Source organism: Phyllostomus discolor, chromosome 14 (assembly GCF_004126475.2).
Source record: "Phyllostomus discolor isolate MPI-MPIP mPhyDis1 chromosome 14, mPhyDis1.pri.v3, whole genome shotgun sequence".
Lineage (NCBI taxonomy): Eukaryota > Metazoa > Chordata > Mammalia > Chiroptera > Phyllostomidae > Phyllostomus > Phyllostomus discolor.
The window spans coordinates 44,865,132-44,879,729 of NC_040916.2; the positions used below are offsets into that span (position 1 = coordinate 44,865,132).

Below are 14,598 nucleotides of genomic sequence, written 5' to 3' on the forward strand. Positions count from 1 at the left end.
ATTTCAGTCAAGAGAATGTAAATGTATACCACCACTACTATTTGATGGCCTGACTTCTAATGCAGCTTAAAAACTATTTCCCAAATATCTACGATTAGCTTCTCAATTTTAGAGATGGTTCCAATCCTGAAGTGTTTACGAGTATCTATTTTGATAAACAAATTCTTCAAAAACCTCTTAAACTCACTCCTTTCCTATTTCCATTGCCACCACTCTACCCATGGCCCTCATGATGATTATTTCAATAGCCTCCTTGCTACCTCCCTGACTTTCGTGCTTCAATCCTAGATACTGTTACTATAGAAAAATCCCATGTGCATTTTGTATAGTATCCTCTCATTCAAAGCTTATGATGGCATTTTCCTGCTTCAGAGAAGGTTTAAACTACTCTGACTGGTATTTCTTAGGCCTCTACATCAGTGGTTCTCAAAGTGTGGTCCCTAGACCAGCAGCATTGGCAATAAATACATACTAAGTGCACAGTTAAGCACTGGATTTTTAAGGATTCATTTTTCTGAAGTAGCTGAAAACTCCATTTTTAAAAAACAATATGCTATTATTAAATAGTTATATTATTTAATAATTTTATTATTAAATATACAGAATAAACTTTCTAAGAGTAAAACCAATATCTGAGTTGAACAGGATTTACTATTTAATGAAAAGCAAAGTATTTTCCATCTTGATGGCTAATTTAAACAAATTTATTTCAATCGAAACTCATCTTTACAAAAATTGTTTCTCTGTTGTCATTTTCAGAAGAATAAAACCATTTTATTTTGTAGATTCACTTAGTAATAAATTCAGCCAAGAAATCTATATTGTTTGTGTTCCTGTGGACACACAGCAAACACACCGCACAGCTACCCATTATACACATTTAAAAAAAAAACTCTACGTGTAATGCATCATTAGTTTGAAACCATTACCTGAACATAAATGGTAATTATTATAATACCAAGTTCGCCAGCTTTCAGAACAGAAAAGAGACTGGACAGAGAAATTATCTCTCATTGAAATAAAATTAAAACTCAGTATGCTTGAATTGCCTGATCCTAAAACATGAAACAAGATGTTCTACTATATTACCTGGCAAACCGCTCCTTATCATTAGACATCTGATCATCATCACACCTAAAGGAAAAAAAAAGTAAACCATTATACTCGTTATATCCATTTCACTCTGAAATGAAAACTAGAAAGGGGTAAAAATATTCAACAGTAAAGCACCACAAATCCATAGAGATAGTAACAGCATTCCATAAGACTTTAAAAATCCATTACAAGTTCTCAAGTTTCTAATGTCTCCTTTACTCTTACTTATCAGACACTTTGCCTCCTCCCCTCCAAAAAATGATGATCATATGAGGGCACCGCTGACTGCCCTGTCAGCACCACTCTAAGGTCTGGGATAGTTGGTTTTTTGTAATTATGGCAAAAAACATGTAATATAAAACTTAACCATCTTAACCATTTTTAAAAGTACAGTTTAGTAGTGCTAACTATATTCACACTGTTGTGCAAAAGATCTCTTGAACTTTCTCATCTTTACCCACTGAAACTATCTTTACTATAGATCCACTGAAACTATACCCACTGAACACTATATTTCCATTCCAATCCCCCACATGGCTGCCTGCTCCTGACAACCATCATTTGACTTTCTGTTTCGCTATTTTTGACTGTGTTAGCTACCTTATGTAAGTAGAATCATACACTACAGCTGACCCTTTTCCAGTTAGTGGTGTTGAACAGCTTTTCATTTGCTTTTTGCCCATCTGTGTATCTTCTTTGTAAAAATGTCCGTTCAAGTCCTTTGCCCATTTTTAATTGTTTATTTTGTTGTTGTTGTTCTGCCATTGTATTCTTCATATAGTATTATCTAGGTAGTGTCTGCATTGCAGAGTATCATCCACTTGACAAATAAAGAAGGCCTATTTTTTTAAAGTATCTTTTATTGATTATGCTGTTCCAGTTGTCTGGCTTTTTCCTCCCCTTTATCCCCCCTCGGCCCTGTACCCACTTCCCTCCAGCATTTCCCCCACCCTTAGTTCATGCCCATGAGTCATGAACATGAAAGCTGTACACGTTAAGTTCTTTGGCTTCTCCATTTCCTACACCACTCTTAACCTTCCCCTGTCTATTTTGTACCTACCATTTATGCTTCTTATTCCCCATACCTTTTCCTCCCATTCCCCTCCTCCACATCCCAACTGATAACCCTCCACGTGATCCCCATTTCTGTGATTCTGTTTCTGTTCTAGTTGGTTGCTTAGTTTGTTTTTGTCTTTTAGGTTCAGTTGTTGATAGTTGTGAGTTTGTTATCATTTAACTGTTGATAGTTTTGATCTTCTTTTTCTTAGGTAAGTCCATTGAACATTTCATATAATAAGAACTTCATGATGATGAACTCTAAAGGAGCCCTATTTTTTAAGGAACTATTTTATTATGTGAGTGCCCAGCTTTGATTTATTTATTAGTTTATTAACTAAGTTTTAAAAGGTGATATATTTTGTTGCAAAATTTTAAACAGTTCAAAGTTTTAAGTAGTGAAAACACGTATCTTTTTTACTTCAGGACTTCAGAACTCTTCCCCTTAAACAACAATAGTTTCCAGTTTAAGTATCCTTCCAAAAATATTCATTATGTGTGTTTAAATGTGTGTGTGCATATACACACACTCATAATATCCTCTGCTTGTTTTTACATAATGCTCATATTGTAAACTGTTTGCCATTGTTTAGTTTTATAATGCTTAGTTCTGTCATTGACATCTTTTTTTCTTAAAGTAATGTTTAAAGTTAAGCCTTGTATTGCTCCTCACTAGTTGCTGAACCCTTCAGATATTCAGATAACCCTTCAAAAACAACAGCCATGACTTGGCCACCATACAGGAATATTTGCAAAATATTGGAGAAAATATTCTACAGTTCTTAAGATAATGAGTATCAATAAGAAGTTTTCATTTCTGGGGAAGATAGACTTTTTCAAACTGTTTTACTGGGAATTTCTCCAATTGGAAATCCTAAATTATAATGGTAGACACACTTAATGGAATTGTGTCATCTATATGAATGAGACAGGGTAAAAACTAGTCTTACTTATACCTATCGATTAGCTCTAGCCTTGAGTCACTGCCTTTATTTCCACAACATCTGGTAGTCATGGGGTTGAGCTGTGTGGGTCCATTTACATGTGGATTTTCTTCAATATACAGATGGCCCTCCACATCCCTGGGTTTCACACATCTGTGGATTCAACCAACAATGGATTGAAACAGTATTTTAGATTCAAGGTTTGGAATCCATGGATGTGAAGGATTGACAGTATGCATTGCTCTGTGCCATTTTATGTAAGGAACACATAGCATCCATGAATTTTAGCATCCATGGAGGAGTCCTGGAACTAATCCCTTGTGGATACCAAGGGATGACTTAAGTTTGGGGGGAATCAAAAATTATATGAGGGCTCTGGCTGTGGCTCGGTTAGCCGGAGCATCATTCTGTACATCAAAAAGCTGTGAGTTCGATCCCCAGTCAGGGCACATACCTTAGATTGCAGGTTCAACCCCTCATCCAGGTGCATATGGAAGGCAACCGATCAATGTTTCTCTCCCACATCTCTCTCTTTCAAATCAATAAACACATCCTCATGTGAGGATGTTTTAAAAAAGTCATACAAGAATTTTCAACTGCGTAGGGGTCACTGCCCCTAATCCCCATGTTGTTCAAAGGGTCAACTGTATATGCAAATCTAATTAGGTTCATTTGTGCCCTGGCTGGTGTGGCACACATGAGGGCCTGCAAACAGAAAGACTGCAGGTTCAATTCCCAGTCAGGGCACACTCCTGGGTTGTGGCAAGGTCCCCGGCTAGGGGCATGGAAGAGGCAACTGATCAGTGTTTCTCTCATAACATTGATGTTTCTCTCCTTCCCTTCTCCTCTCTCTGGAAATGAATAAAATCTTTTAAAAATAAATAAATAAAATAAAAGGCTCGTTTGTCCTTTCCTCAGCCAGTAAAAAAAAAAAAAAAACTGTCACAATTCATTTTACCAAGTGAATAAGTATGCCTGAGACATGTATTACAAAATTTCTTTATTTGACCATTGATACATTTTTTAACAATTAAAATTTTCTAGTCTGGTCTTGAGTGAAAGCCTTATTTGCACTGTATCTGCAAAGTAACACTGAATCTTTTTGATTCAGGCTACTTTTTTTTTATCCTCACCTGAGGGTATGTTTATTGATTTTAAGAAAGGAAGGCAGAGCGAGAAACACAGATGTGAGAAACATTAATCGCTTACTTCCCATGTGCTACCTAACCAGGGATCAAACCCTCAACCTAGGTATATGCCCTGACCGGGAATCCAACCCACAATTTTTTGGTGCATTAGAGGATGCTCTAATCAAATGAGCCACCTGGCTAGGGCTGGTGCATGCTAATTTTGAAAGCTGTAACTTATTACCTCTTTTGTTTATATATTTTGTTATATTCTCCAGACAACATCTATAAAATAATTTTTAAGAATGTCAAGGCTCTGAAACTCTACCAACGATGTCAGAACACCTAGTATTTAGAATAGTTCTTCTCAGTGCATGAACATACAGGGCGGGCAAAAGTAGGTTTACAGATGTGAATATGTGAAACACAGATACTTCTATCATTATTTATTGATTATTGTATTTTTTTATTATTAACCCACTTTTGCCCACTCCTGTATTTTCAACTTTGGGGAAAAAAATGCAGATTGCAGTCAAGGTTATCATCCTTTCTTTGACTTTCATTGCTTTCCTTATTTAAAAACAAAGCCAAGTAATGGGTCTCTGCAAGAATAAATATTTCCCATCTCTGAAAGAACTCCATCAATATATTAAAAAGTCCATTCTCCATGCTCCAAAAGAGTCATGATTCAAAAATACAAACTCCAACTCCTGTTTTGTAGGAGAAGTCAAGGGGTATCACAGGATGACCCACCAATGAATTGCACTTCCCAGCATCTACTCCCTTGTGTAGGCCCCTCCCACATTGACTCAGACTCAGACAAATGACTTGCTTTGACCAATGGAACATCAGCATATGTCAATACAGAGCAGAGGCTAGATAGCCATTTACTTATCAAAACATATCATAAATCCCACAATCCAAAGGATTAGAATTTACCCTCTGGATTATAGCCATCACCATATAAGGAAACTCAACCTGACCTCTTGGCCTCCTTAAGGATAAAAAACCAACAAGAAAGAGATATTCAGCCATGTCAGCTGAGTCTAGTTGCCAGCTGATCAACTAGCGGAATGCAGTCTTATAAGTGAGTCTAGGAAAGATCAGCAGAATAACTATCCCCCCAGCCAAGCCACAGAATTCTGAGAAATAAGAAATCTTTGTTTTTAAGCCATACACCCAGCAATAGATAACTGACACAGATAGTCTGGTAAATTCTCTGACCTCCTCAAAGAGCTCCTTCCTCTGCAGCTATTAACAAAATGTTTGAAAATTTTATGGGTACAATATGATAGAGAAGTTTAGTTTTAGGATGAAGCATTCCCTTAGACCTAAAGAGAAAAATATTGTAAGTCAGAAATATAAAGATCATGAACTAATATTTAACATCAGAAATCTACAAAAAGTTTTTCAAAATCTTACCTCAAAAATTTACTGTTCCCTTCTCCATCATCGTCAAAATCCAACCTGGGAAAAGCCAACAATAAATAGTATAAGCCTACTAATAATACAGAACATTAAGAAATTAAAATTTCTCAACCCATAAGCTACTTGAACACCCACCCAAATGGAAGAAGGAAAGAGGAAGTAGACAGAAGTCAAACAGAGCTATGTTACCTCTTCCCTGTTGTATCAAACTAGACAAAGAAATTGGGCAATCAAAAAAGAGTACCTATGGCTACCTTACATTTTCTCAGGGTAGCAATTAACCTTTGCCAAAGTTTTACATGAGGTACAACCTCTACAAAAGGAGTAGGACTCCACTAAAAAATTAATATGAATAATTAAGTTCCATTTTTCTTTTCTATAATCTACTCTAAGCTGTTACCAGCTTTCTCAAACATCTTTCAAACCACTGTCATTTGCATAAGAGAGTGACTTAAGACCTCAGTAGATTGTTAAATACTGTTTTTTCCCTTCATTTTTCTAGTAAACATGTAACATATGCCACACTCAAGACATTGTTCCAGATGAGGTGAAAACAAGAAGACTTGCCTTCAAGGGGCTTTTTGTACATAGAAAAACAAATATAAAACAAGTGAGAATGGGAAAGTGCTGTGTGAGGAGCATAATCAATATGCTACTGCTGTTCAAAGAAAGCAGAGGTGACTTTCATTTCAGGGAATCAGGGAAGATTATAGGTAACAAGGTAAACCAAGCTATTAACCTCTGCACTCTACTAAACTTAAACATTACTCACACGACCACCTTAACACAGTGATCTATTGGCATCGATACTACTGTGACACATGGTACTATGGAGCAATATATGAGGTCTGTTCAGAAGGTATCCAGCCATGTAATATGGAAAATAAAGACATTTACTGAAGAAGATACAAAAATGTCCTGACTTGGTAAGCTGCTCTTTTGCTGGACCTGTGGCTAGAGAGAGCAGGCTTTGGGTGGGGAGCTGTTTTTAGTCTGTTCCCCTTCATGTTGCCAGGTTGCTGACTTTTCCAGCTCTGTGTCTAGGATAAATGAGGCAAAAAGAAAACCCAGGGGGACTCATCACCATATCATTGCTCAAGTCCTGTGGTCCCTAGCTCATCTACATTCTCTTCACCTTTTAGAGTATTCTTATGTTTGTTTTATGCATAATGTTCACATTTAGTTGTATTTAGCAGGGTGAATAGGGAGAAGTATATCTACTCCATTGTTCCATAAGCAGAAAGAAGTAGGAGGTCTTTCCAGAAGGTATCCAAACATGTAATATGAAAAATAGAGACGTTTACTGAAGAAGATACAAGACACAAGAAACATTGTACATAGGGCAATGACACCTCAGTTCCCTTCAAAGTAGGCACCTTGGGACCTCACACAGTTCTCCCAATCGCCATCAGCTGCCCCATCATATTTTCCTGAATCTCATCAGTGGTCTGAAATCTCTTCTCTTTCAGAGGTGATTTTAGTTTTGGGGAAAGCCAGAAGTCACAGGGTGCCAGATCTGGACTGTAAGGGGGCTGAGTCACCTGGATGATTTGATGTTTTGCCAAAAATCTCTGCACAAGACATGTGATACATGAGAGGGCGTGTTGTTGTGATGAAGCTGCCAGTCACCAGTTGCCCATTGCTGCGACCCTCTGAATCATCCCAATAGTTTCCATGGAGGAACGTTCAAGGTTAACACAAAATTTCATGCAGATTCGCTGTTCTACTCCCTCAGTCATTTTGAATGTGATGGCCACACAGTACACATGCTCACTCAAGGGTGTCTACCACCCCCACTGACTAGTACAGTGAGGTCGTCACTGTTCACACACGTGCACTCCAGTCCAGTCTCCTTGGCAGCCAGGTTACATCGACATTGTGCAGATTGTTCTTATTATGTTAACAATAGCTGAACTTTTTCCAGACAGACCTCATATAATAACCCTTCTTTTCATATTGTTCCATATTCTATGTATATATCATTGTTAAGTTACATAAATAGATTACTTAATTCCTATTTCTGAACATTTAAATTGTCTTTGAAGATTTTGCTATTATATGTAATGCTCAATGAATATGTTTATACATAATTTTTTTTCTATTTCAAGTTATTTCTTTAGGGTAGGTTCTTAGAAATGTAGTTATTGGGTAGATTTTGACAGGTATTCAAGGACTACAGGGAGGAAGGAGAACAAACACTTTCAAGACTGATGCTGTATATATATACTTGTACAGCCATAACCCTGTTTAAGAGAGTGGTTTCTAAAGCTAATGTCCCAAGGTTCATATCACAGATCTCCCATTTACTTTAGAATCCTGAGTAAGTTACTTACTCACCCTAAGTCTCAGAAAATAAGTTAAATATGTAAAGCCATTGAAGACAGAGCAAATCTTAATATGTTACTCATGTCACCACCTTAACCCAGGAATCACTCCTGCATTGCTACTGATATTATAAAACTTAAAAAACTGGCTATAGTATTAACTACATATTTTTTGAAAAGAAAGGAAAGAAAAAAGGAAAATTTAATACCAAAAAAGTGGATTAAAATAGGACCCCTGCTTCCAGGCCTATCTAAAGCAATCTCCTTTCTAAAGTCTTTCCTAAATTTTACCAACCAACTGCAATATTCCCTTACCATGAAACACAGAGCACTGTCCTTATTCCTTTCTTAGGAAACTTGGCATATTCTATCTTGTATTATATTTATGTATATAGTGATGATCCCTGTCAGAACACAAGCAACTTAAAGACAAAGGCTGTATCTTACTTATCTTCATATCCCACTAGCAATCAGCACAATGCCTTACACTAATCAGGCATTTCATAAATACTTTCAGAAGTGAATGGCCTCTCCATTCCAAATCAAGCAACATATCAATAACTTAAGGAAGAAATATTCTTAGAGTTCAGCATTCTCTAAATTCATAAAAGTAGCCCTGGCTAGTAGCTCAGTGGGTTGAGAACCAGCCTGCAAAGCAAAGGGTTGCCGGTTTGATTCCCAGGCAGGGAACATGCCTGGGTTGTGGGGGCCAGATCCCCAGAGGCGGTGTGTGACAGAGCAAATCTGAAACAACCACACATCGATGTTTCTCTCCCTCTCTTTCTCCCTCCCTTCCCCCTCTGTCTAAAATTAATAAATAAAATCCTTTTAGAAAAATAAATACATTCTTAAAAGTAAAAAGTCTGCCCTGACTGGTGTGATTCAGTTGATTGGGCATTGTCCCACAAAGTAAAAGGTCAGCAGTTCCCCTTTCCAGTCAGGGCACATGCCTAGGTTGTGGGGTTTGGTCCCCCTGGTGAGAGGAACCAATCAATGTTTCTTTCCCTCACTTTCTCCCTCCCTTTCCCTCTCTCTAAAAATAAATAAAATCTTTTTTAAACAAGAAAAAAGAAAAGAAACTTAGAAAAAAACACAATTCTAGCCCTGGCTGGGTAACTCAGTTGGTTAGAGCATCAACCTGATATGCCAAGGACAGAGGTTTGATTCCAGGTCAGGGCACAGAACAATCCACCAATGAATGCATAAACAAATGAAACAATGAATTAGTGTACCCCCCGCCTTCTTACTCTAAAAATCAATAAATAAAATTATTTTTAAAAATTTTTAAAGAAAAACATCAATTCTACATTAAGAAAAGTTGAGGGACTAAAAGGAGTTATTTGAGAGCAGTGTAATAAGTAACCAGTTAAAGTGAGAGAGTGAGGAATAGCCAAGAGGACTCAACAACTAAGTAAATCAGGCTGGTTATCGGGAGAGACATTCATGACACAATATACCCCAAACTCACCCTGGTCGCCGCTTAATAGGTCTCTGGACATTTATGGCTCCTCCACCTTGAATCCCAGGCCCAGGGTTCCCAGAGGCAATGGATGGACCCAGTGATGGTACATCTGATGTCATTTCTGTCAGTGAAAAACAGAAATACACAATTAAAAAAGATGGTCCTTGCTTACCATCACCATCGTCATCAAGTTGGCCAAAAGAAAGTCTCAAACTATAGATAAAAATCACAGTAGTTTGCTAGAAAACACAAATGTTCATATCCAGATTGCTCTTCTTGAATTCTTACACCTGTAAAAGATTTCCCTACACTTCAGCTCCTCCCACTTCACTTTAAAAAACATATTAATAGTTATAAAGTATTAATCTAAAACACATACAAACTTGTTTATACATTGCACTCATGCAACAAACATATGTATATAACTTAGCTCCTGTTATTTGTTTTATTAATACAGAGAATCCAAAAAATGAAAATCACCTAAATTCTGATAGTCAAAAAAATTATAGAGTACTAAAACTTTGAGTCCCTCATTATGTCTCCCTTTCCTGCCCCCTTTATCCTTCCCTCTCCTTCCAATGCAACCTCACCCCAAGAAAGAACCACTGTTAACAGTAAGCTCACCTTATCTTTTACTTTTTTTCTCAGATTATATATATGTATCTCTCTAATCAAAAACAGGCACTTTTTTTAATAAAAAGGGAATCCTAACTGCAACTTGCTTTTGTCATTTAAATATACATCATTGATATTCATATCCACAAACACAATGACACGCATATATATACCTCATTCTTTATGATTTTGATTGTATAAACATACTCTATTGTATTCTATTTATGTTATAATTTTTTTACTTTTACTATTATAAAAAATGCTCCAAGAACATTTACATATACAACTTTAAATTCTCTTTTGCTATTTTAGGAGAGATTCCTAGAGATGGAATTCACTGTGTCCAAGGGTATAAGCATTTAAAATTTTGATGGATACTCTAAATTACACTTCAAGAAGACTGCTCTAATGTATGCTCCCACTGACAGAATAAGAGAGTAACTATTTCCTTCACCTGCACTGGATATTATACTTTTTCATTTTACCAAATCTGGCAGATTAAAATTGTACATTATTACACCTGAAAACCTATATACATTTATTAATCCAGTAAATTCAATTAAAAATACATGTTTTAATTTGTATTGTTTCTTTTGATATTTATTAGTCATCTGAAATCAATGAGTTGACTTCCTACCTTTAATAATTTTATGCTGAATATAGACTTTTTCTAATGAATTTATAGGATCTATCAATACATAAAAACAGAGACCTTTGTCTATTATACATTTTGAATAACTATACAAATTTTGCATTTCTAAAAGATTTTATTTATTTTTAGAGAGAAGGCAGGGAGAAAGAGGAAGAGAAACATTGATGTGCCAGAGATATATCAACCAGTTGCCTCTCGCATGCCCCCAACCAGGGGACCTGGCCCACAACCCAAGCCTGTGGTCTGACTGGGAATCAAACCTGGGACCTTTATGTTCGCAGGCTGTCACTCAATCCACTGAGAAACCAACAAGGGCAAAATTTTGCATTTTTATATTGTTACGTTTATCAATGTTTTCCTAAATAATTCCTGGATTTCTATCATGTTTAGGAAAGCTCCCCAACCTCTAGATTATTTCCATATTTTCTCATACTTTTGTTTTTAACATTCAGATTTTTAATCCATCTAAAATTTATTACCATTATCTCTGCATAGCATAAAATGGGACTTTATTTCCTTCCAAATGGATAGCTTCTAATATAATCTGTTGAATAGTATATACTTTCCTCACTCACCTGAAGTGGCTCCTTTATTATACCTTAAGTATCTAGATAACTGATCTCCTTCTAAACTTTTATTCTGTATGAACTTATTTTCCTGCTCCTGTGCCAATACTCAGTATTTTTTATTTAAAGTACCTTTTTAATTCTCAAATAGGAAAGTGTTCGATTCCCATTAATTTATTTTACAAAATTTTCTTATTAAATGTCACATACGAGGTCTGTCCAGAAAAAGTCCAGCCATTGTTTATATAATGAGAATGGTTTGCACGTTCATCTGGCTGCCAAGGAGACTGGACTGGAGTGCACGTGTGTGAACAGTGACGACCTCACTGTACTAGTCAGTGGGGGTGGTAGACACCCTTGAGTGAGCATGTGTACTGTGTGGCCATCACATTCAAAATGACTGAGGGAGTAGAACAGCGAATCTGCATGAAATTTTGTGTTAACCTTGAACGTTCCTCCATGGAAACTATTGGGATGATTCAGAGGGTCGCAGCAATGGGCAACTGGTGACTGGCAGCTTCATCACAACAACACGCCCTCTCATGTATCACATGTGTTGTGCAGAGATTTTTGGCAAAACATCAAATCATCCAGGTGACTCAGCCCCCTTACAGTCCAGATCTGGCACCCTGTGACTTCTGGCTTTCCCCAAAACTAAAATCACCTCTGAAAGAGAAGAGATTTCAGACCACTGATGAGATTCAGGAAAATATGATGGGGCAGCTGATGGCGATTGGGAGAACTGTGTGAGGTCCCAAGGTGCCTACTTTGAAGGGAACTGAGGTGTCATTGCCCTATGTACAATGTTTCTTGTGTCTTGTATCTTCTTCAGTAAACGTCTCTATTTTTCATATTACATGTTTGGATACCTTCTGGAAAGACCTCCTACTTCTTTCTGCTTATGGAACAATGGAGTAGATATACTTCTCCCTATTCACCCTGCTAAATACAACTAAATGTGAACATTATGCATAAAACAAACATAAGAATACTCTAAAAGGTGAAGAGAATGTAGATGAGCTAGGGACCACAGGACTTGAGCAATGATATGATAGTGATGAGTCCCCCTGGGTTTTCTTTTTGCCTCATTTATCCTAGACACAGGGCTGGAAAAGTCAGCAACCTGGCAACATGAAGGGGAACAGACTAAAAACAGCTCCCCACCCAAAGCCTGCTCTCTCTAGCCACAGGTCCAGCAAAAGAGCAGCTTACCAAGACACAAAAGTGTAAGACAACTATGCAACACCAGCCAAACATCACAGGAAAACTGTAACCCCAGTTGCACCCTGCCAACAAAGGTTAAGTGAAGAGGCAAAAACATCCATCTTTGTGAAGTTGTATCAAGGTACTCCCAATCCACTTCTGGAATGGTGTCAGAGGGCCCACTAGTCAGAAATGAAAACCTGTCCAACACAGTGTTAGTGGAGACCATGTGAGGAGATGTAACTCCCATGCCCATCCAGCAGTAAGAAGAAGCCTTCACACCTCGGGTGTCAACAAAGGCTGAGTGGGAACCTGGAATTCTATGTCCACCTAGCAATAACAAGGCAGCACTCCCCCCACCCTAATGTGGTGTCAGTAAAAGCCAGCTAAAATAGGCTTAGATAAGCTCCAATATCATATAACATTAACACAAAAATATCCAGGCTTCATTTGTTAAAAAATTACTTATTATAACAAGAACCAGGATGATCTTAAATTGAACAAAAAATAACCAACAGATGCCAACAATATGACACAGATGGTAGAAATATCAAAGATTTTTTTAAAAGCCATGATAAAAATGCTTCAACAAGCACTAACACGGTTGAAACAAATGAAAAAAATAGAAAGCCTCAGCAAAGAAATAATCTCAACAAAGAAATAGGACATATAAAGAAGAATGAAATGGAAATTTTAGTACTAAAAAAATAACAAAATAAAAAGTGGATGCGCTGAAGAGCAGAAATGAGGGATGAAGAAACCAATCAGTGAAATGGAAGACAGAACATTAGAAATTACCCATTCTAAACAGAGAAAAAATAGACTGGTAAAAAAAATAAACAGAAAAAATTAAGTCTCAGGGACCTGTGTAACTGTAACAAAAGATCTAATATTTGTGTCACCAGAGTCCTGGAAAAACAGGAGAAAGAAGGAAAAGGATGAAAAATAACATATCAAACTTCCCCAATTTGCCAAGATGTAACCCACAGATTTAAGAAGTTAACTATACCCCAGAAGGATAAACCTAAAAAAATCCATTCCAACACACATTACAATTAAACTTTTAAAAACTGTCCTGGCTGGGTGACTTGGTTGGTTGGAGTGTCAATCCCAAGCACCGAAAAGGTTGTGGGTTCAATCCCTGATTAGAGCACATACCTAATTGTTGATTCAATCCCGGGTCAGGGAGTCTATGGGTGGCAACGGATCAATGCTTCTCTCCCACATTATCTACCTCTCTCTCTCTCTCTCTCTTTCTTTACCCATACCTCTCTAAGATCAATAAACATACCCTTGAGTGAGGACTTAAAAAAACAAACTTACTTCTGAAAACTAAAGACAAATAAAACTTTTTAAGTAGCCACAGAAATATGACACCTTACTTATGGAGAAAAACAAAAATTCAGATGACAATAGATTTTTCATCAGAAACCATGGAGACCAACTTAGTGGTTCTAGCCTAGTGTGGCAAATAGATCTTACAGGACACAGAGCAGTATGGGCTTAGTGATAGAGGTTAAAACTAGTTAGTTATTCCATATATTAACACAAACTGTATTTTGGATACAGTTGTATTTAATGTGTACTGATCTCCTAGCCTTTCCAGTTCAGGCACTTTTTGACAGACCTTCATTCCCATTTGAGAGGGTTTTGTTGTCAGCTTTTTGTTGGTTATTTGCCTCTTTCAATCCCTGTGCTTTGCAGGTAGACAGATGTGACTCAAAACTATGTTCTAAGGTGTTTCTTGTAGTGGAGTCATTGGTTTGCGGTAATAAGTTATGCTTTCCCAATACAGTGGAGAAGTAAATTCACGAGAAAAGTTAAATTGTTAGAAGAATTCCTTGATTGGAAAATTTAACTTTGCATTTTGTTGCTGTTTCCTGAAAGTAACTTGGAGATGCTCCAGAGTCATCCCATCTACTGCTTTGATTCCTTGGATCCCATTCCTTCCTTCAGTGTAAGAAAAAAACAAGTCATTGTTACAGCTGCCCTCTTGTAAGAAGCACTCTTCCCAAATAAAACAATAAAAACATAACAAAGCAAACAAACAAACAAAAAGAAACCATGAAGACCAAAAGAAAGTGGAACAATATTTTTTAAGTTTTGAAAGAACTGCCAACCTTGAA

The 14,598-nt window shown here is 37.0% G+C and overlaps 1 protein-coding gene across 4 annotated transcripts in view; it reads right to left on the reverse strand.

Annotated features, from left to right (window-relative positions):
• The window catches only part of ARNT (aryl hydrocarbon receptor nuclear translocator), a 62,725-nt gene that overhangs the window by 27,901 nt on the left and 20,226 nt on the right, over nt 1-14,598 (reverse strand). For all 4 annotated transcript variants that reach the window (XM_028502508.2, XM_028502509.2, XM_036015359.1 and 1 more), the window contains exons 2-4: nt 9,443-9,557; nt 5,645-5,689; nt 1,090-1,134 (exon numbers count right to left, since the gene is read on the reverse strand). In XM_028502508.2, the coding sequence (XP_028358309.1) occupies nt 1,090-1,134; nt 5,645-5,689; nt 9,443-9,557 (205 nt within the window). The remainder of the gene's footprint in view (nt 1-1,089; nt 1,135-5,644; nt 5,690-9,442; nt 9,558-14,598) is intronic.